General features: G+C 35.8%; 2 protein-coding genes across 2 annotated transcripts; one reads left to right on the top strand and one right to left on the bottom strand.

Annotated features, from left to right (window-relative positions):
- Positions 1-475: 475 nt before the first annotated feature.
- LOC141705733 (putative disease resistance protein At1g59620) lies at positions 476-3,973 on the top strand. Its single transcript, XM_074508619.1, has 2 exons — positions 476-1,677; positions 2,031-3,973. The coding sequence occupies exons 1-2, from the start codon at positions 669-671 to the stop codon at positions 3,893-3,895; spliced, it is 2,874 nt and encodes a 957-aa protein (XP_074364720.1). The 5' UTR covers positions 476-668; the 3' UTR covers positions 3,896-3,973.
- A 587-nt stretch (positions 3,974-4,560) lies between these two features.
- On the bottom strand, positions 4,561-8,354 carry LOC141705735 (ABC transporter C family member 1-like). The gene is made up of 3 exons (XM_074508621.1): positions 8,274-8,354; positions 5,160-5,405; positions 4,561-5,025 (listed from the first exon to the last, which is right to left on the bottom strand). The coding sequence occupies exons 1-3, from the start codon at positions 8,352-8,354 to the stop codon at positions 4,561-4,563; spliced, it is 792 nt and encodes a 263-aa protein (XP_074364722.1).
- Between the last annotated feature and the right edge of the window lie 7,757 nt (positions 8,355-16,111).

The raw sequence follows: 16,111 nt of genomic DNA, 5'->3' as shown, positions 1-16,111 counted from the left end.
TTTGTTACCATAATTCAGTCAAGTCATTAGTTATAGAATTACACTTAACCCCCGAGTAGGGTACCTGTCATGAGACTCTTAGAAGGCATGCCTATAGCCATGTTTTTTGTCAAAAGATATGCCCAAATGACATGCCATTTATCAATTAAATATAATAAAATTTAATACATAATTTTTATACTTATATACAGTAAATTTGAATATAAAATTAAAATTAACATAATAACAACGGAATACCATCATAATACGCATTTATATTAATAACTTTTTAGATATTCAAATATATGTAAATATTTTAGAATTATATTTTTTATTTTTAGATATTTTTAATATTAAAATAATTATTAAAAAATAAAAAAATAGTAAAAAAGCATGCCAAAACATGAAAAAGGCATGCCTAACTAATTAACGTTATCCATCTTGACATGCACCCTACCCCAAGGCCATAAATGAAGAGTAGAATTATTCAGCAGATCTTCGCCACACATTCCTTATCACTTAACATTTCATTTGCATTACAACTACTACACTTTGTGCTTGGTAGTTCTTGTCAAACACCCCATTCAATTCCTTCCAAAACCTTCACCATACAATCCTTATCGCTTAACATTTTACAAAAGGTGATTCCATCTGCATTGCAACTACTGCATTTTGTGCTTGGTTTCTGAATGGCTGAATCAATTGTGTCCATTGTTGTCGGAAGGATCACTGATTTACTAAGCGAAGATTCTCAAGTTCTGCATGGAGTGCAAGATGAAATTCAAGAACTGGTAACGCAACTCTTGCGGATCAAGACATTCTTAAGAGATGCTGATTCAAGGTTAGATGAAGAAAAAATCCGAATTATGCTTGCTGAAGTACGGGAACTTGCCTATGATGCTGAACATGTTGTCGAAACTTTTCTTGTCAAAGCTTTATCATCCCCTGGAAAAATAAATCAGAGGATGAACACAAGGACGTTTTCAAGAAAGCTCAAAGATATTAAAAGAAAGATGTCACTTCTCTTCAATCGCTTTCGTGATTGTAATATCAAATCAACATTAGAATCCCCTGAATCATCAAATTCATCTCATGGACAACCAGGAATGCTTAAGAGATTTCACACTTTTACTACTGTTGAACCAGAAATATTTGTTGGATTTCAGGCTGATGTTGATCGATTGGTTGGATATCTGGTAGATGAAAGTGATGCCTCATACCCGCTCATCTCTATTTGTGGAATGGGAGGTCTAGGCAAGACAACTCTGGCTCAAAAAATATACAATCATTCCACCATCAAGGCTCACTTTGCAGGTTTAGCTTGGGTTTCCATTTCACAAAAGTGGCAAACGAGACAAGTGTTGCAGAGAATACTTATAGGTCTCGTCCATGAGAAGAAAGAGGAAATCTTTACTTGGGACGAAGACAAGCTAGTGGAGAATCTGCTACAAATCCAGCAAAAGAAAAACTGTTTGATAGTACTTGATGACATTTGGTCAAATGATGCTTGGGATTCTATAAAGGCGGCTTTCACTGCTGAAAAATCTTTAAGCAAATTAATGCTTACAAGTCGTAATATTGATGTTGCTGAGTACGTAAATCCAAATGGACTCATTCACCAACCAGGACTTCTAAGCCCCGATCAAAGTTGGGAGCTACTTCAGTTGAAAGCACTTCCTACAAGAGGAGGTTATGTAGGTAATTTACATACCTTTCTTGTTAATTTCATTTCATCTGTTTAAGGTAAGTAAATGGACTGCAAAGTTATGACACCTCTTATGAAACAGCTGATTTTTGTAAAACTAGACTTGAAAAATCAAATGAAAAACTCTGAAACTCCTAGTATGAACAATAAAAGTAGTTAAACCGTGTTTTGAAACTTACGGAAAACCAGTTGCTTTCCTACAGAGTTCCTGACCATAAGTAATTTGTTTCGTGAAAAAGAAGCAGGAGAAGAGGTTTCCAGGTGTTCTCTTTTTTCTTAATGAATCGCCCTAGCTTAATATTATGTGGGCTTATACATACCTTTCTTGTTGTTTTGTCTGTTACAGACGTTGCTAGAGACTATAAAAAAATGGAAGAACTGGGAAGAGAAATGGTGGCAAATTGTGGTGGTCTTCCACTAGCCATAGTAACCTTGGGTGGAGTTCTTGTCACTAAACCATCACTGATAGAGTGGGAGAAGGTACATGGTGACATTATCACATCCCTGAAGAGGGGGAAAGGATCGGGACAAGATTATGAAAGTCAAATATTAAATGTTTTAGGTTGGAGTTACAATGACTTACCCCCGCAGCTGAAGCCATGCTTTCTTTATTTAGGTAAATTTATGGAAGATGAATGGATCGATGCAGAAAATTTATATCAGTTGTGGATCGCTGAAGGGATGGTACTATCGAGTGATAAAAAGGAAGGAGAAACAATGATGCAAGTCGCTGAATCTTACATGGGAGAACTTGTCCATAGGAGTATGGTTCAAGTGAGGTTTAATGATTTGGAATCATCTCTTACGAAGTTCAAAAGTTGTTCTCTTCATGATCTTATGAGAGACCTATCTTTATCCCAGGCAAAAGCAGAAGATTTTTTCAAAGTAATTGATACTGGAGAAGGAAATGATTTGAATCTCAATCGTTCAGTTATCTCCCGGGAAGCTAAAACTAGACAACTTGTATTTTATCTGAAAAGTGGCGTAGAAGCTAATTCCTACTTTACCAAGAAACCCCATCACCAACAATACCGATCAATTTTATTTCTGGATCGTGAAGATGAAAGTCAGCAACTACGATTGGGACTGTATTTGGCCAATTTTAAGTTGCTAAGAGTTTTGTCTCTTGAAAGAGTAACACATAGTAGACGATCTGCTTTAGGTACCTTTTTGGGTAGTAATATCGAAAGAGTATTAGGCAGCCTTGTTTACTTGCGTTATCTCAGTCTAAGGGGTTCTAAGTTGAAAACGTTTCCATTCATAAAAAAGTTGGTGCTACTACAGACTCTCAACCTAAACGTACCTAGGACATCACCAGTGTTCAGTAATGATTTGGGCAAGTTGTCATTTTTGCGTCATTTGTATTTACCTCCTCGGGTCTCTCTCAAATTACTGAAGAATACCAAATTAAGGTTCAATGGACTGAGCAAATTAGAGACACTCGAAAATTTCAATACTGAGTGGTGTGAGATTAAGGATCTACCAAAATTATCCGGTCTTCGGAAACTAAAGCTAACAGCAGAGGGTGGTTATGATGATGTGAAAGAGATGTTAAAGTACTTATCTGATTTGGCCTTGTCATCAAATTCCTCTATCCTGTACACGAGCCTTATTATGCGGATATCTGATGATCCGGGATTCAGAAATGATCCAGACATGATAAGACAGCTGTTTGGGAATCATAAGATCAACCTTCAGGAATTACAAATTTACGGAAAGCTCCCAGAGTTGTCTGAAATATTTGAGGAGCAGCGGCAGCAACTTAATCATAATCATATTGATGTGTCTTTGATTCGTATCACTGAGTTAACCTTATGCAGATCGTGCCTGGAGGAAGACCCAATGCCAGTACTGGAGAAGATTCCAACTTTGAGGGAATTGTATTTACCAGGTAACGCATACAAAGGAAAGGAAATGGTATGCTCAGGCATGGGTTTCCCAAGACTCACCCGGCTTCATCTGGGGAATATTGACAATTTTGAAAGTTGGAGGGTGGAGAAAGGAAGCATGCCTCTTCTTCAAAAGTTGCTTATTTATAAATGTCCAAAGTTGAGGGAGCTTCCAGAAGAACTCATATTTCTCAACTCCCTTCGAGAACTAGGATTGTGGGAGATGCCTTCGGAATTCTGTGACAAGATTCGCCTGGAAAACGGTGAGGAAGGACAGGACTTTTACAAGGTCGCTCATATCCCTGATCTCTTCATTGGATAATAGTCTGTTTTTCTGATTTTTTCAAATTATATAAAACAGGTAAAACGCTTGATTAAGAAACGTTTGATTCACGTAAAATGCTACATAATAATCCGGTTTGTTGTTTTTTTATTAAAATAAGTTTAACTATTAAATTACCGAAATTAAAGCATACAATTAAATTAACAACAACAAAACACACAAATACATAAAAATGATAATAAAAATCTTCCAATTCAATACATTTTTTTAGTCTAACATTATTACTAAACAAATTTAACTAAACAAGATTATTACTAAGCTCCCACAGTTGTGTGAAATATTTGAGGAGCAACAACAACTTAATAATCATATTGAATGCGTCATCAAATACTTGAAAAAATTCACTTTGAGGAACGGAAATGGTAGGCTCAGCCATGGATTTCCCAATACTTACCCATCTTTATCTATGGTCTCTTGATAATTTTGAAAGTTTGAGGGTGGAGAAAGGAAGCATGCATGTTCTTCAGCAGCCTTAGAAGTTGTCAGTACATTACATTCTTAAATGAAGAACAAGATTTTGTACATCAGCAGATTGCAATCTCCAGGATTATCTCTTAACTACATCTCAATCTGGTCCCAATTAATAGTGTTGTCTCTGAAATCGTTCGTTGAATGTTGAAGTCTGTTTCGACCTAACCTACTCATCAATGAAAGACCTGACAATTTGAGTTATAAGATATCATAGTTAGTTGCAGTCTGAATGTGTGTATTAGAAAATTGTAGTAGTTCAGGATATCAAGAGTCTCTTCAATAACTTTGTCATGCTTCCCTTCAAGCACTGCTTGAAGAGTTATAACTGCATCCTTTGTTTTCTTGAGAATATTATCATCATTTTCTAGAAGTTCCAACTGCATGAGGTCATTCTGTGATGAAGATAGGTTAACAGCTACAGCAAACTGTGCAGCAGCAGCCCAACGTGATGAGGCTAGCCACTTCCTTTGCCCATCTAGTTGCTTGGTTTCATCTGCTCCTAATATGTTCTCACCTTTCACGCTTTGTACTAAACTGCGCAAGTATTGAGCATTTGCGGGCCCTGTGCTTTCAACCATCTTGGAGAAAGAGCTTTGTTCATTAAGAAGTAGTGCTTTAGGGGTATCACACTCCAGGACCTGATAAATGCACATTTATAATTAAAACATAGCTATCCTGAACTGTGAAGAAAAAACAACAAATCTGCATTTTGGACAAATGTGAGTTGGTGCAAAACTAAACATAAAGTAAAGACACGAGAAATATTTCATACCTGACCCGCATCTAGCAAAAGAATTTGATTGCAATCAATAATTGTATTTAGTCGATGAGCAACAATGAGCATCGTGCAAAATTTGAATTCTTCACGAATGGTTTTTTGGATTAGTGCATCAGTCCTAACATCAACAGCAGCTGTTGCTTCATCGAGAACAAGAACCTTTGATCTACGAAGCAATGCTCGAGCAAGACTTAGTAGTTGTCTCTGCCCAACACTAAAATTTCCCCCCAGTTCCGAAACCTTAACAAGTTGAAGCAAAGATATAACTCTTAGTTGAAGAGAAAAACAGGGCAGGTATAATACCAAGAACCTTACGGGTCCTGTGATTCAGTTCTATCAGACATTGTCTCGATAATATGAAGCTAGGATTATTATATTTATACAGGAAACAACATAAGCAAATATATCTCATTGACGCACCTGTGGCCCCTAATTCCTTGGTTGTGCACATTAACAATTGAGGAGATAATAGGAAATTTAAGGTATAAAAAATACGAAATAATTTTTCTGGAGTGGCAGTATGTAAAAACCAGTTTTTTTCTTTTTCATGTACTTTTTTTTTCTAGGTTTTCTTTTCAACGTGTTTTTTTTTTTTTTTTTTTTTTACTCATTGTTGTACTGTATTTAATGGTCAAGTTATTTTTAATACTTATATGTGCTTGTTGATTTACATATTTTATTATACATTGATATTTTGTTAAATACTTAATGCTCTGTTTAAAAGTAGTCTTTAATTTTAAAGAGAATGATTTGTGAAAAGAAATGTTATGTACATGTGATATTTCTGGTTAACTCTTTTATATGATTTTGTTAAATTATGTTATTAACGTGATAAATGTGAAAAATAGTTAATTATGTGTATTATTTTTATAAAAGATTGTTAATATGTAACTGTTTATTTATTTTATGAGATATTATTATTAGTGTTTTTATTATAATGTTAATGACATATGTGACGATTTTATTCTCGTTTACAAGTCTCTGTTTTTGTTAGTTTTATTTTTATAAATTGATCAATCATTTATTCATTCTAGAAATTTTTAATTATATTTTATTAGTATATGTACATACATGTTTATTTATTTAATTTTTTTTACTTATGTGTATTTTTAGAAAATGGTAGTAATAGTATTAATTGACTTGTATAATTTTTAAAAATTCATTTAGTAAATTCTTGTTAGTATAATATTTCATTATATTTAGTTTTTTTTATATTATCTTGTTGCCTGGTCATGTTATTTTATAATGTTGGCTGATTTTGTATTGCAGCTATCTGTATATGTTGTTTTTATTGCCTGGTTTTTGTTTTAGAGTCCTTATTTTGTGTATATATAATTATATATATATATATTATCTTTTGCCTGATTTTTGTTTTAGAGTTCTTATTTTGTGTATATATAATTTTATATATATATATTATCTTTTGCCTGGTTTGTGTATTAGAGTGTATGAGGATAATTAATTATGTTTGTTTTTAATAATAACTACATAGGTTGGATTTCTCTGCGTGAAGTGATAAATTGTTAAAGTGGTTGTCAGTGTCAAGGTAAGTTAATTCTTCACACTTTTATTTTTATTTTGAAATCTGTTAAATATTTTTCCAGTGCTTTTATTTTAACAACTATGGATCAAGTAATTATTTTAGACATAAGAATTCCCAGTGAACTCTGACCTATGAAACATTTGGTAACTGCCTATAGTTCCTGAACTAGATTTTGATACCTTACTAGGGCGTGCTTTGCACAGTTTATGATACATTAGTAAGGGGCGCATTATTGACAGTTGTGAACCTCTGATACTGTGTCACCAGGTATTTGTGACCTTAGGGAGCTGTGAAATTTATTTATGTTATATGTAAACTTTGGATTTTGAGCAATGATTTTGGCTTTATAAAAATTATGAACTCCTTGGTCCACTAGTGTCGAATTGTTTTCTTGTTGGGCTGTTTGGCTCATGACTTACAAATTTTCAGGTGCTAAACTTCTGGGATGGACAAGGAAATGCATTTGGCTTGAGCTTATTGTAATAATATTTTAGTGATAGTGTTTTATCTTAGAGCTGCGTTTCTCTGTATTTGTCTTTATTTCAGCTATATGATACTATTTCTGAGTTGGATTTCGGTATCTTGTTTGCTTATGTGAGACTTGTTTTTAAGTATAAATAAAGTTTAATATCTAAGTATAGTTGTTGTATAAAAAAAATTGGGGTATTACACAGTAGGTCTTGAAATTCGATGGCTCGATAGATAAAATAATATTCTAACTGTCAAGGCAAATGGGACAGTCTCTTATGCAAATGGGACAGTCCCTTTACAAATGAGACAGGGTATGGGACAGTCTCAATTACACTGCAGAAAATAAATAACAGAAATAAAATGCAGAATGCTGAAAACTGAAAAGTAAAAACACCAGAAGTTTTCACTTGGTTCGGCCCCTACACCTAGTCTATGGCCTACATCCAAGTCCCCATGCCAACTAGTATAGAGAATGTATTATATCAACTTTAATAAAAGAACTTACAATCTTTTCCTTGATTACAAATATAGCACCTGAAAGAAACCCTTTCCCAAGCTACCTTGCTACCTAGCCCACTGCTATTCCTTAGCCTTCTAGCTACCTTGCTATACTTTGAAATCAAGCTTGCCACAACCCGGCACAAAGTTGATATGAATACACAAGTATAAGAATAAACAAATTGATTACAACTCAAACTAGGTTTCTTGTTTTTCTGGATATGAATATCTCGGGTATGAAACAAGAAAATGATTTCAGATGATGAAAGATTCTCGTGAAAGTGTTAGCTACAAATCTGAAATGAAGAGTTGTATTTATAAGCAAAGTTCTAACAGATTTATTTTCAAACACAAGATAAGATTGGAAGATAAGTTTGTTTGAAAATATTTGAATAAAACTTTGAACTGATCTGTTAGTACGTTTGAAAAAGAGATAAATCAAGTAAAGAGATAAGGCTTGAAAGATTTAAACTTGATTTATAAGATAAGGTGATGAGTTTGTTTGAGATAAGGTTTATCCAGATAAACAAGATTTACACAAAACCCTAACAAACCTAATCCTGAGAAATAGCCACTGCTGGAAACTCTGAACAAACTGCAAAGCTTGAATCTCGTTTACTTGCATTCTGTTTATCTTCTGTTAATCTGCAATCATCATAAACCTGAACATCTAACATTCTCCCCCTTTTATGATGATGACAAAGAAAGCATAAATGCTCCCCCTATCAAAAACACTAAAGGCCTGTAAAACAAAGTTAGATATAACAGAATATATTGCAGTTTATAATATGTGCAATTATTATGAGAATGAGACAACTAAAAAATGAATGAGACACTAGATCAATATGCATAAAAGAAACAGTCTCAATCAATAAATACTTAAAACATAACAACCCATCCCTCAACCAGGATGTCCAGTTGTTATCTAAACAGAATCCAGAATAACGATTAAACACATAAAGCACATCCAAAATCAAAATCCAAAATCAAAGTTCAAAACCAACACAATCAACAATCAAAGTCTTAAAAACCCAAACAACACAACCAACCCATAGTCTTAAAAAAACGAAACACCCATCAAAGAAACCAAAATGAAACAAACGTCTTAAAAACAACAAACGTCTTAAAAACACCTCATAATTTCTCCCCTTCATCATAAAAGGGTCCTCTAATCAGAATCGTCATCAACATGAACTGGAGCTTTGTCTTTGCCTTTGCCTTTGCCTGAACCAGAAGCCTTGTTCTGGGATGAAGGAAACACCGGAGCTGAGCCGTACTCTGAAAATAGCTTGTCAAAAGCTTCCTGAGCTGGTGCCTTCCCGTCCCGTTCACGAAGCCATTCAAATATCTTAGCCTTGTATTCTTCTCTGGTCATACCAAAAACTGAAGGTGGAGGAATGGCAGGGAGTGGCAGAGGAGCAGTGATTTCTTCTAAAGTACAATCTCCAATCCAGTCTCTTTTCTTGTGCCAATACATCTTGCTCTTGTCTTGCATGGCTGACAACTGCTGAGATAAAAACTTAGTCTCTGACCTAAGCTTAAAAAACAACTTAACAAATTCCTTTTCCCATGCCTTAGCAGAGGAAACCATCCCTTCTTGCAGAGTCCCAAACTCAAAATCTATGGTCTTAGACAACTTGACATCAGAAGTATGCAATACAGAGAATTTAGCATTGATATCATCCAAAGACGAACAAACATACTTCCTAAACAACTCAAAAGAAGCATTGAGAATACTAACTTCAGAAGTTAGTGATCCAAGAGTTTTGACAGAAGCAAAATGCTGATTAAGATTAGCCAAAGCAACAGAATTTTCATTTAATTTGATCAACAGAGAATTAAGAAGAGTATTGGTAGGCTGATCAAAGGGGTCTGAGGCAGAATTAGGAGACTTAGGAATACCACCAACATTCCTAGAAGCATCATCAAAAACTAACTCATTGGACTCAGAAACAACTAAACCATTTAAGGTTAATACTGACAAGTCAAAAACTACGGAAATCTTATCAGACACAGAAGCAGGGGTCAAGGCACAAAAATATTCAAATACTCGAGACAAAAGACCAGGGTATGGCAAGTGCATAGAACCATGCTTGGCACAGTGACCCATATTGGATATAATCAAGGAAGCAACATTGCACTGAATCTTTTTAACAAAAACAGACATAAGAATACAATCTTGAAAAGTGACTCTATCACGACCAGATTTACGAGGCATAACATTCGTATGAAATAAACGAAACAAAACAAGAGAAACTGGGGTTAAATCATTTACTGAAGGTTTGACTGACACCGAAACAAAATTGTCTCCAAGAATGACCTTGAGCTGTTCCTCGTACTGGAGACCAGGAACATCTTGAAACGCTTGATGAGTTGTCGACGGACAAACTCCCTTGTCAGAAACACCAGTAAGTCGTGCCAGAAGATCCGCTTTAAAACAAACAGGATTCCCTTGGACTTCTGAGAACACAATATTTCCATCCAAAATACGAAGCTTGGCATAGAATTCTTTCACTAACTCGGGATAAATAATCTCCGGGGGCGACAACAATGACGAACAACCTACTGAATCAAACAAGTCCGCAATACCGATTTTCTTCAGAAGATCCAGATCACACAGGCGTTCCTTCAGAATCAACTTTGACATCACTTTCGTCGAAGTAGTCTCCTTTGCATGTCGCTCAAAAGAACTATCAGACATTCCGCTTGATACTTCCGGTTCAAAATTACCGACCCGTTGACGCTTGGAACCTGAAGCCGCATCAGTTGGGGTACGTTGAGCGGTAGATCGAGAACGAGTGAAAGGGGTAGATTTTCGTGCCATGGATAGAGGCGAGAAAATAGAAAAGAAATGGAGAAAGGTGTTCGATTGTGTTTGAGAGAGAGAAGATGAATAGGAAACTGAAAGGGTTAAGAAGATTAGGTTAAATAAAAAATGAGAATTGAAGAGATAGAGATTGAAAAGAAGTCGAAGAGATGCATGACAGAAGATGTACTGAAAGAGTAATACATGCACGAGTTTCAAGGATATGAAAAGTCTAATCAAAAGATTTACAAAATCTAATGCTATATACACGCATAAACACACGGACAAATAAAATAAAAAACCACAAATTTATAAACAGGAACCTAATAACTCAAATAATAAATACACAACATATATTTAAGTATTATGACATAATTCATATTTAAACACATAAATTACATAAAATCACGTAGTAAATTACAGAGAACACATACCTAATTCACGACGCATTTTACAAAATCTATCTTCAGCTAAAGGCTTAGTGAAGATATCTGCACGCTGTTTCTCAGTAGAAATATAAATAAGCTCAATATTACCTTTAGAAACATTATCTCGTAGAAAATGATGACGAACATCAATATGCTTAGTACGAGAATGCATGACAGGATTTTTAGAGATATTAATTGCAGAGGTATTATCACAATATATAGGAATATTTGAGTAAGAAATACCAAAATCCTGCAATATTTGTTGCATCCACAAAATTTGAGCACAGCAACTTCCAGCTGCAATGTACTCTCCTTCAGCTGTAGAGAGAGCTACTGAAGTTTGCTTTTTACTATGCCATGCAACTAAACAATCTCCTAAAAATTCACAAGCACCACTTGTGCTTTTTCTATCAACCTGTGACCCTGCATAGTCAGCATCTGAAAAACCGATTAAGTCAAAGGAAGAGGAGCTTGGATAAAATAATCCCAAGTCACTCGTACCTTTCAAATATTTAAAAATACGTTTAACGGCATTCAAATGAGATTCTTTAGGTTGAGATTGAAAACGAGCACACAAGCATACACTATACATAATGTCAGGTCGTGAGGCAGTTAAATATAATAATGAACCAATCATACCTCGAAATTTAGTGACATCTACAGGTGTACCTTGTTCATCCTTAGTAAGCTTAACTGAAGTACTCATCGGAGTTGATTTAGGTGTGACATGATCAAGTGCAAATCTTTTGAGTAGATCCTTTATGTACTTGCCTTGGTGAATAAATATTCCTGCATTAGACTGATTAATTTGCAAACCTAGAAAGTACTGCAATTCACCCATCAAACTCATATCGAATTCCTTATGCATGCAATCAGAAAACCACTTACACAAAGATTCATTAGAAGATCCAAATACTATATCATCAACATAAACTTGAACTAAAAGAAAGTTATCACGTTTATGAAAAATAAAGAGAGTTGGATCGAGTGTACCGCGAATGAAACCATTGTTCACAAGAAATTGACTGAGACGCTCGTACCAACAACGAGGGGACTGTCTCAATCCATAGACAGATTTCTTGAGCTTGTAAACATAGTTAGGGTACTTCTCGTGAATGAAACCTGGAGGCTGCTTCACGTAAACTTCTTCCTTGAGATAGCCATTTAGAAATGCGCTTTTGACATCCATCTGATAGAGCTTGAACTTCTTGTGAGCTGCAAAGGCCATTAAGATTCGAATAGCTTCTAAACGAGCTACTGGAGCATATGTCTCGTCGTAATCGATTCCTTCTTGTTGGTTGTATCCCTGAGCAACCAAACGAGCTTTATTTCGAATAATGTTGCCATCTTCATCCTTCTTATTCTTGAAAACCCAGCGAGTACCAATGATCTTGGCATCCTGAGGAAGTGGGACGAGTTCCCAAACATCACAACGCTCGAACTGATTCAATTCCTCCTGCATTGCAACAGACAATGTTCGTCTGCAACTGCTTCTTGAGCATTCTTTGGTTCAAATTCAGCAACAAAAGCACAGAATGCACATAGATTATAAAGTCTGCTTCGAGTAGAAATCCCTTGATCTAAATCAGTGAGAAGATTATCTGGTGGATGATTCTTCACAGTCCTAGAAGACTTAGGAAGTTGAATATTACTCATTTCTTCCTCATTAGAATTGTCTGCCTGGAAATGAATAGGAGTTGTCTCATTCAAAAGAGACTGCCTCATTTCCGCTTGTGAAGATTTATCCAGAGGAGTAACATAATTCACATTTGAAACACTATCGGGAGTCTTTGGAGAGCCAGAAGATTCAACTGAAGCTTGAGTAGATCCTGCAGAATTATCAGAAGACTGAGATGGACCTGGAGAGTCTTGACTGTTTGATTTGTCAGAATGAGACTGACTCTTTTCAGAATGAGACTGTCTCATTTGGGAATGAGACGATAGATCCGCAGTGTCTTCATCAATTTGAGATATATTCCTTGAGGATTCATTGAATGAAATATTGATGGATTCTTCTACTTTGTTCTTGACAGAATTATAAACACGATAAGCTTTGCTTGTTGTAGAATATCCCAAGAAGATTCCTTCCGTGGATTTCGCATCGAACTTGCCTCGATTATTTTGAGTATCTAAAATAAAACACTTGGAACCAAATACTCGAAAATAACTAATGTTAGGAGTCCTTTTCTTAAGCAATTCATACGGTGTTTTAAGCAAAATAGGACGAATAAGTACTCTATTTAAAACATAACAGGAAGTGTGTACCGCTTCAGCCCAAAATTTTCTTGGAAGCTTACTCTCATGCAGTAGAGTTCTGGCAGTTTCCTGTAGCGTCCTGTTCTTGCGTTCTACTACTCCATTCTGCTGAGGAGTTCGAGGAGCTGAGAATTCATGAGTGATTCCTCTTGATTTACAGAAGGTTATGAAATCCTTCTCGAATTCACCTCCATGATCACTACGAATAGTCTTGAGCTTAAATGAATACTTAGTCTCAAGGTTAGTAATAAGATCCTTAAACTCAACAAAAGCTTCATCCTTAGTTCGTAAAAATAATACCCAAGTGAAACGAGAATAATCATCAACTATGACAAAAGCATAATTCTTACCTCCTAAGCTTACATACCTTTCTGGACCAAAAAGATCTAGATGAAGGAGCTGCAACGGAACAGAAGTTGATACTTTATTCTTAGCAGTAAAGGAAGTTTTCACCTGTTTTCCAAGTTGGCAAGCTGAACAAGGTTCTATTTTCTTGTACTTCAGCTTTGGTAGACCTCGAACCAGATCATGAGAAGATATCTTCCGAAGAAGATCCATGTGAACATGGCCAAGACGTCGATGCCAAAGATACTGTTGATCTTGAACAGTAGCAAGACAAATTTCCTCCTGTTGTTCATCAAAATCTAACACGAAAATATTTCCTTTTCTTTTGGCAACTAAAGCAAACTCGTTAGTATGAGTACCAATATAGCATACATCTTTATCGAACTTAACCTTATGACCAGCATCAGTAAGTTGACTTACACTAGTAAGATTATATTTCAAACCATCAACTAAACGAACATTAGAAATGGCAAACCTATCATTACCAATGGTGCCTTTTCCAATAATTCTGACGGTGTTTGAATCTCCAAGAGTAACTAAGCCACCTTCCTTGGCAACTAGAGATAGAAACTTGGATTTATCACCTGTCATGTGACGTGAACAACCACTGTCGATGATCCATTTATTTCGCGGAACATGGACCTTCAAACAAACCTGCAAAAATTGCTTTATGTCTTAGGTACCCACTTAACCTTGGGTCCTGGTTGGTTAGTATCACAAATCTTATATAAATGTCTATCTGATTTCTTAATCCACATCTGAACGATATTAACAGAAGTATTAGCAGATTTATATCCAGCAGACGATTTATAAGATGAGTTAGAGAAGTGGTCCTTGATACCACATAATCTAGATTCAGCTGTAGGGTGGCCAGCTTTGCCACAATCTCGACATTTCTCATAAGGCATCTTATATTTCATAGGAGCTCGCTTATAACCGCCTTGAAATGCACGTTTCTTGATTGACTCACATCCTAAACCTCCTTTATCAAGAGAAGATTTTTGTTTACCAAGAAGAGCATTCAAAGTTCCTTCTCCATGAAAACATTTAGCTAAATCTTTTTCAAGCTGTTCGACTTTCTGCTTTAATTCAGGAACCAGAGGATCAGGAGCACTGTCTTCTTTAACGGTTTCTGAATCAACAGATATTGACTCTTTCTTCAAGGCTTCAAGGCATACATCCTTCATCTCAATCTCATTTTTGAGATATTGATTTTCTTCAGTAAGTTTTGAAACCCTTTCAAGTAATGATTTGTTCTCGGCAACTAGGGCTTCTTCCTTCATGGAGTCATCCATTTCACTAAGAACTTCACTTAAAGCTTGCTTTAAATAAGCATTCTTTTCTTTCAACTTCTTGACCTGGACCTGCAAATTTAAAATAGACGAAGATATATTTGAATTATACTTAATATTCTGTACCTCATCATTATCACTGGAGTCGTCCTCTAGTCCAGCAAAGCAAAGTTGAGCAACTTCATCGTCTGAATCGATCTCCACGTCAGATTCATCATCACTCCAAGTAATTAATGCCTTCTTTTTGTTCTTCAGCTTGTAGCAGTCCTTTTTGAAGTGCCCTTTCTTTCCACACTCAAAACAGGTATCCTTGCTTTGATTTGTTTTACTCTCCTTGCTCGGATTAGATTTGAAGTCCTTCTTTGGAAACTGTGACTTCATAGATCGTTTGGAAGCATTCCGTTTGGCAAGAAATTTATGAAACTTCTTTGTTAGAAGAGCAATATCTTCATCAGAATTGTCAGGAGACTCATCTGCATCTGCATTAAGTGCAAGAGTTTTCTTACGAGGAGCTTCATCTTCTTCATCATATCTACGAAGCTGATTTTCGAATTCCTCCAATTCACTGAACAGTGTTAGAGTATCCATAGTCGAAAGCAGTGTTGAATCCTGCAGAATGGTAACCTTTGGAGCAAACTTCTTTGGCATTGCTCTGAGGATTTTCCTATTAATCTCAGATTGAGGAATGATCCTTTCCAGAAGTGAGATGGAGTTCATCAATGTCAGAAACCTCCCTTGAGCATCTCGCACGCTTTCATCTCTTTCCAACCTGAAACCTTCATAGTCACTCATTAGCATACTTAATTTTACTTCACGTACCTTAGACGTGCCTTCGTGGCTGACTTTGATCGTATCCCAAATCTGCTTGGCAGTAGTACATGCTGAAACTTTTCTTAATTCTGTAGCTACCATGCCATTGAGAAGTGAGTTCATAGCTTTAGCATTGGAATTCATTGCGTTCACTTCTTCGGGAGAGAGATCCTTGAGAGATTTTGGCTTCCCTTCTTTCATAGGAATTGTGAAACCATTTTCTACAGCATCCCATTCAAATGCATCACGCTGGAGAAAGATTTTCATCCGAAACTTCCAGTCATTGTAGTTTTCAGCACCATGAAGCAGTGGTGGATAATTGTTTGAATACCTATCTGGTTGAGCCATGGATCGCTAGCAAAATAAACACTAAAAAGAGAATTAAATGCACCTGCTCTGATACCAAATGAAATTCGATGGCTCGATAGATAAAATAATATTCTAACTGTCAAGGCAAATGGGACAGTCTCTTATGCAAATGGGACAGTCCCTTTACA

This window comes from Apium graveolens, unplaced genomic scaffold, assembly GCF_009905375.1.
Source record: "Apium graveolens cultivar Ventura unplaced genomic scaffold, ASM990537v1 ctg939, whole genome shotgun sequence".
Taxonomy (NCBI): domain Eukaryota; kingdom Viridiplantae; phylum Streptophyta; class Magnoliopsida; order Apiales; family Apiaceae; genus Apium; species Apium graveolens.
Note: the sequence above shows the minus strand (reverse complement) of the source record. Positions and strands in the feature narration are given on the sequence as shown.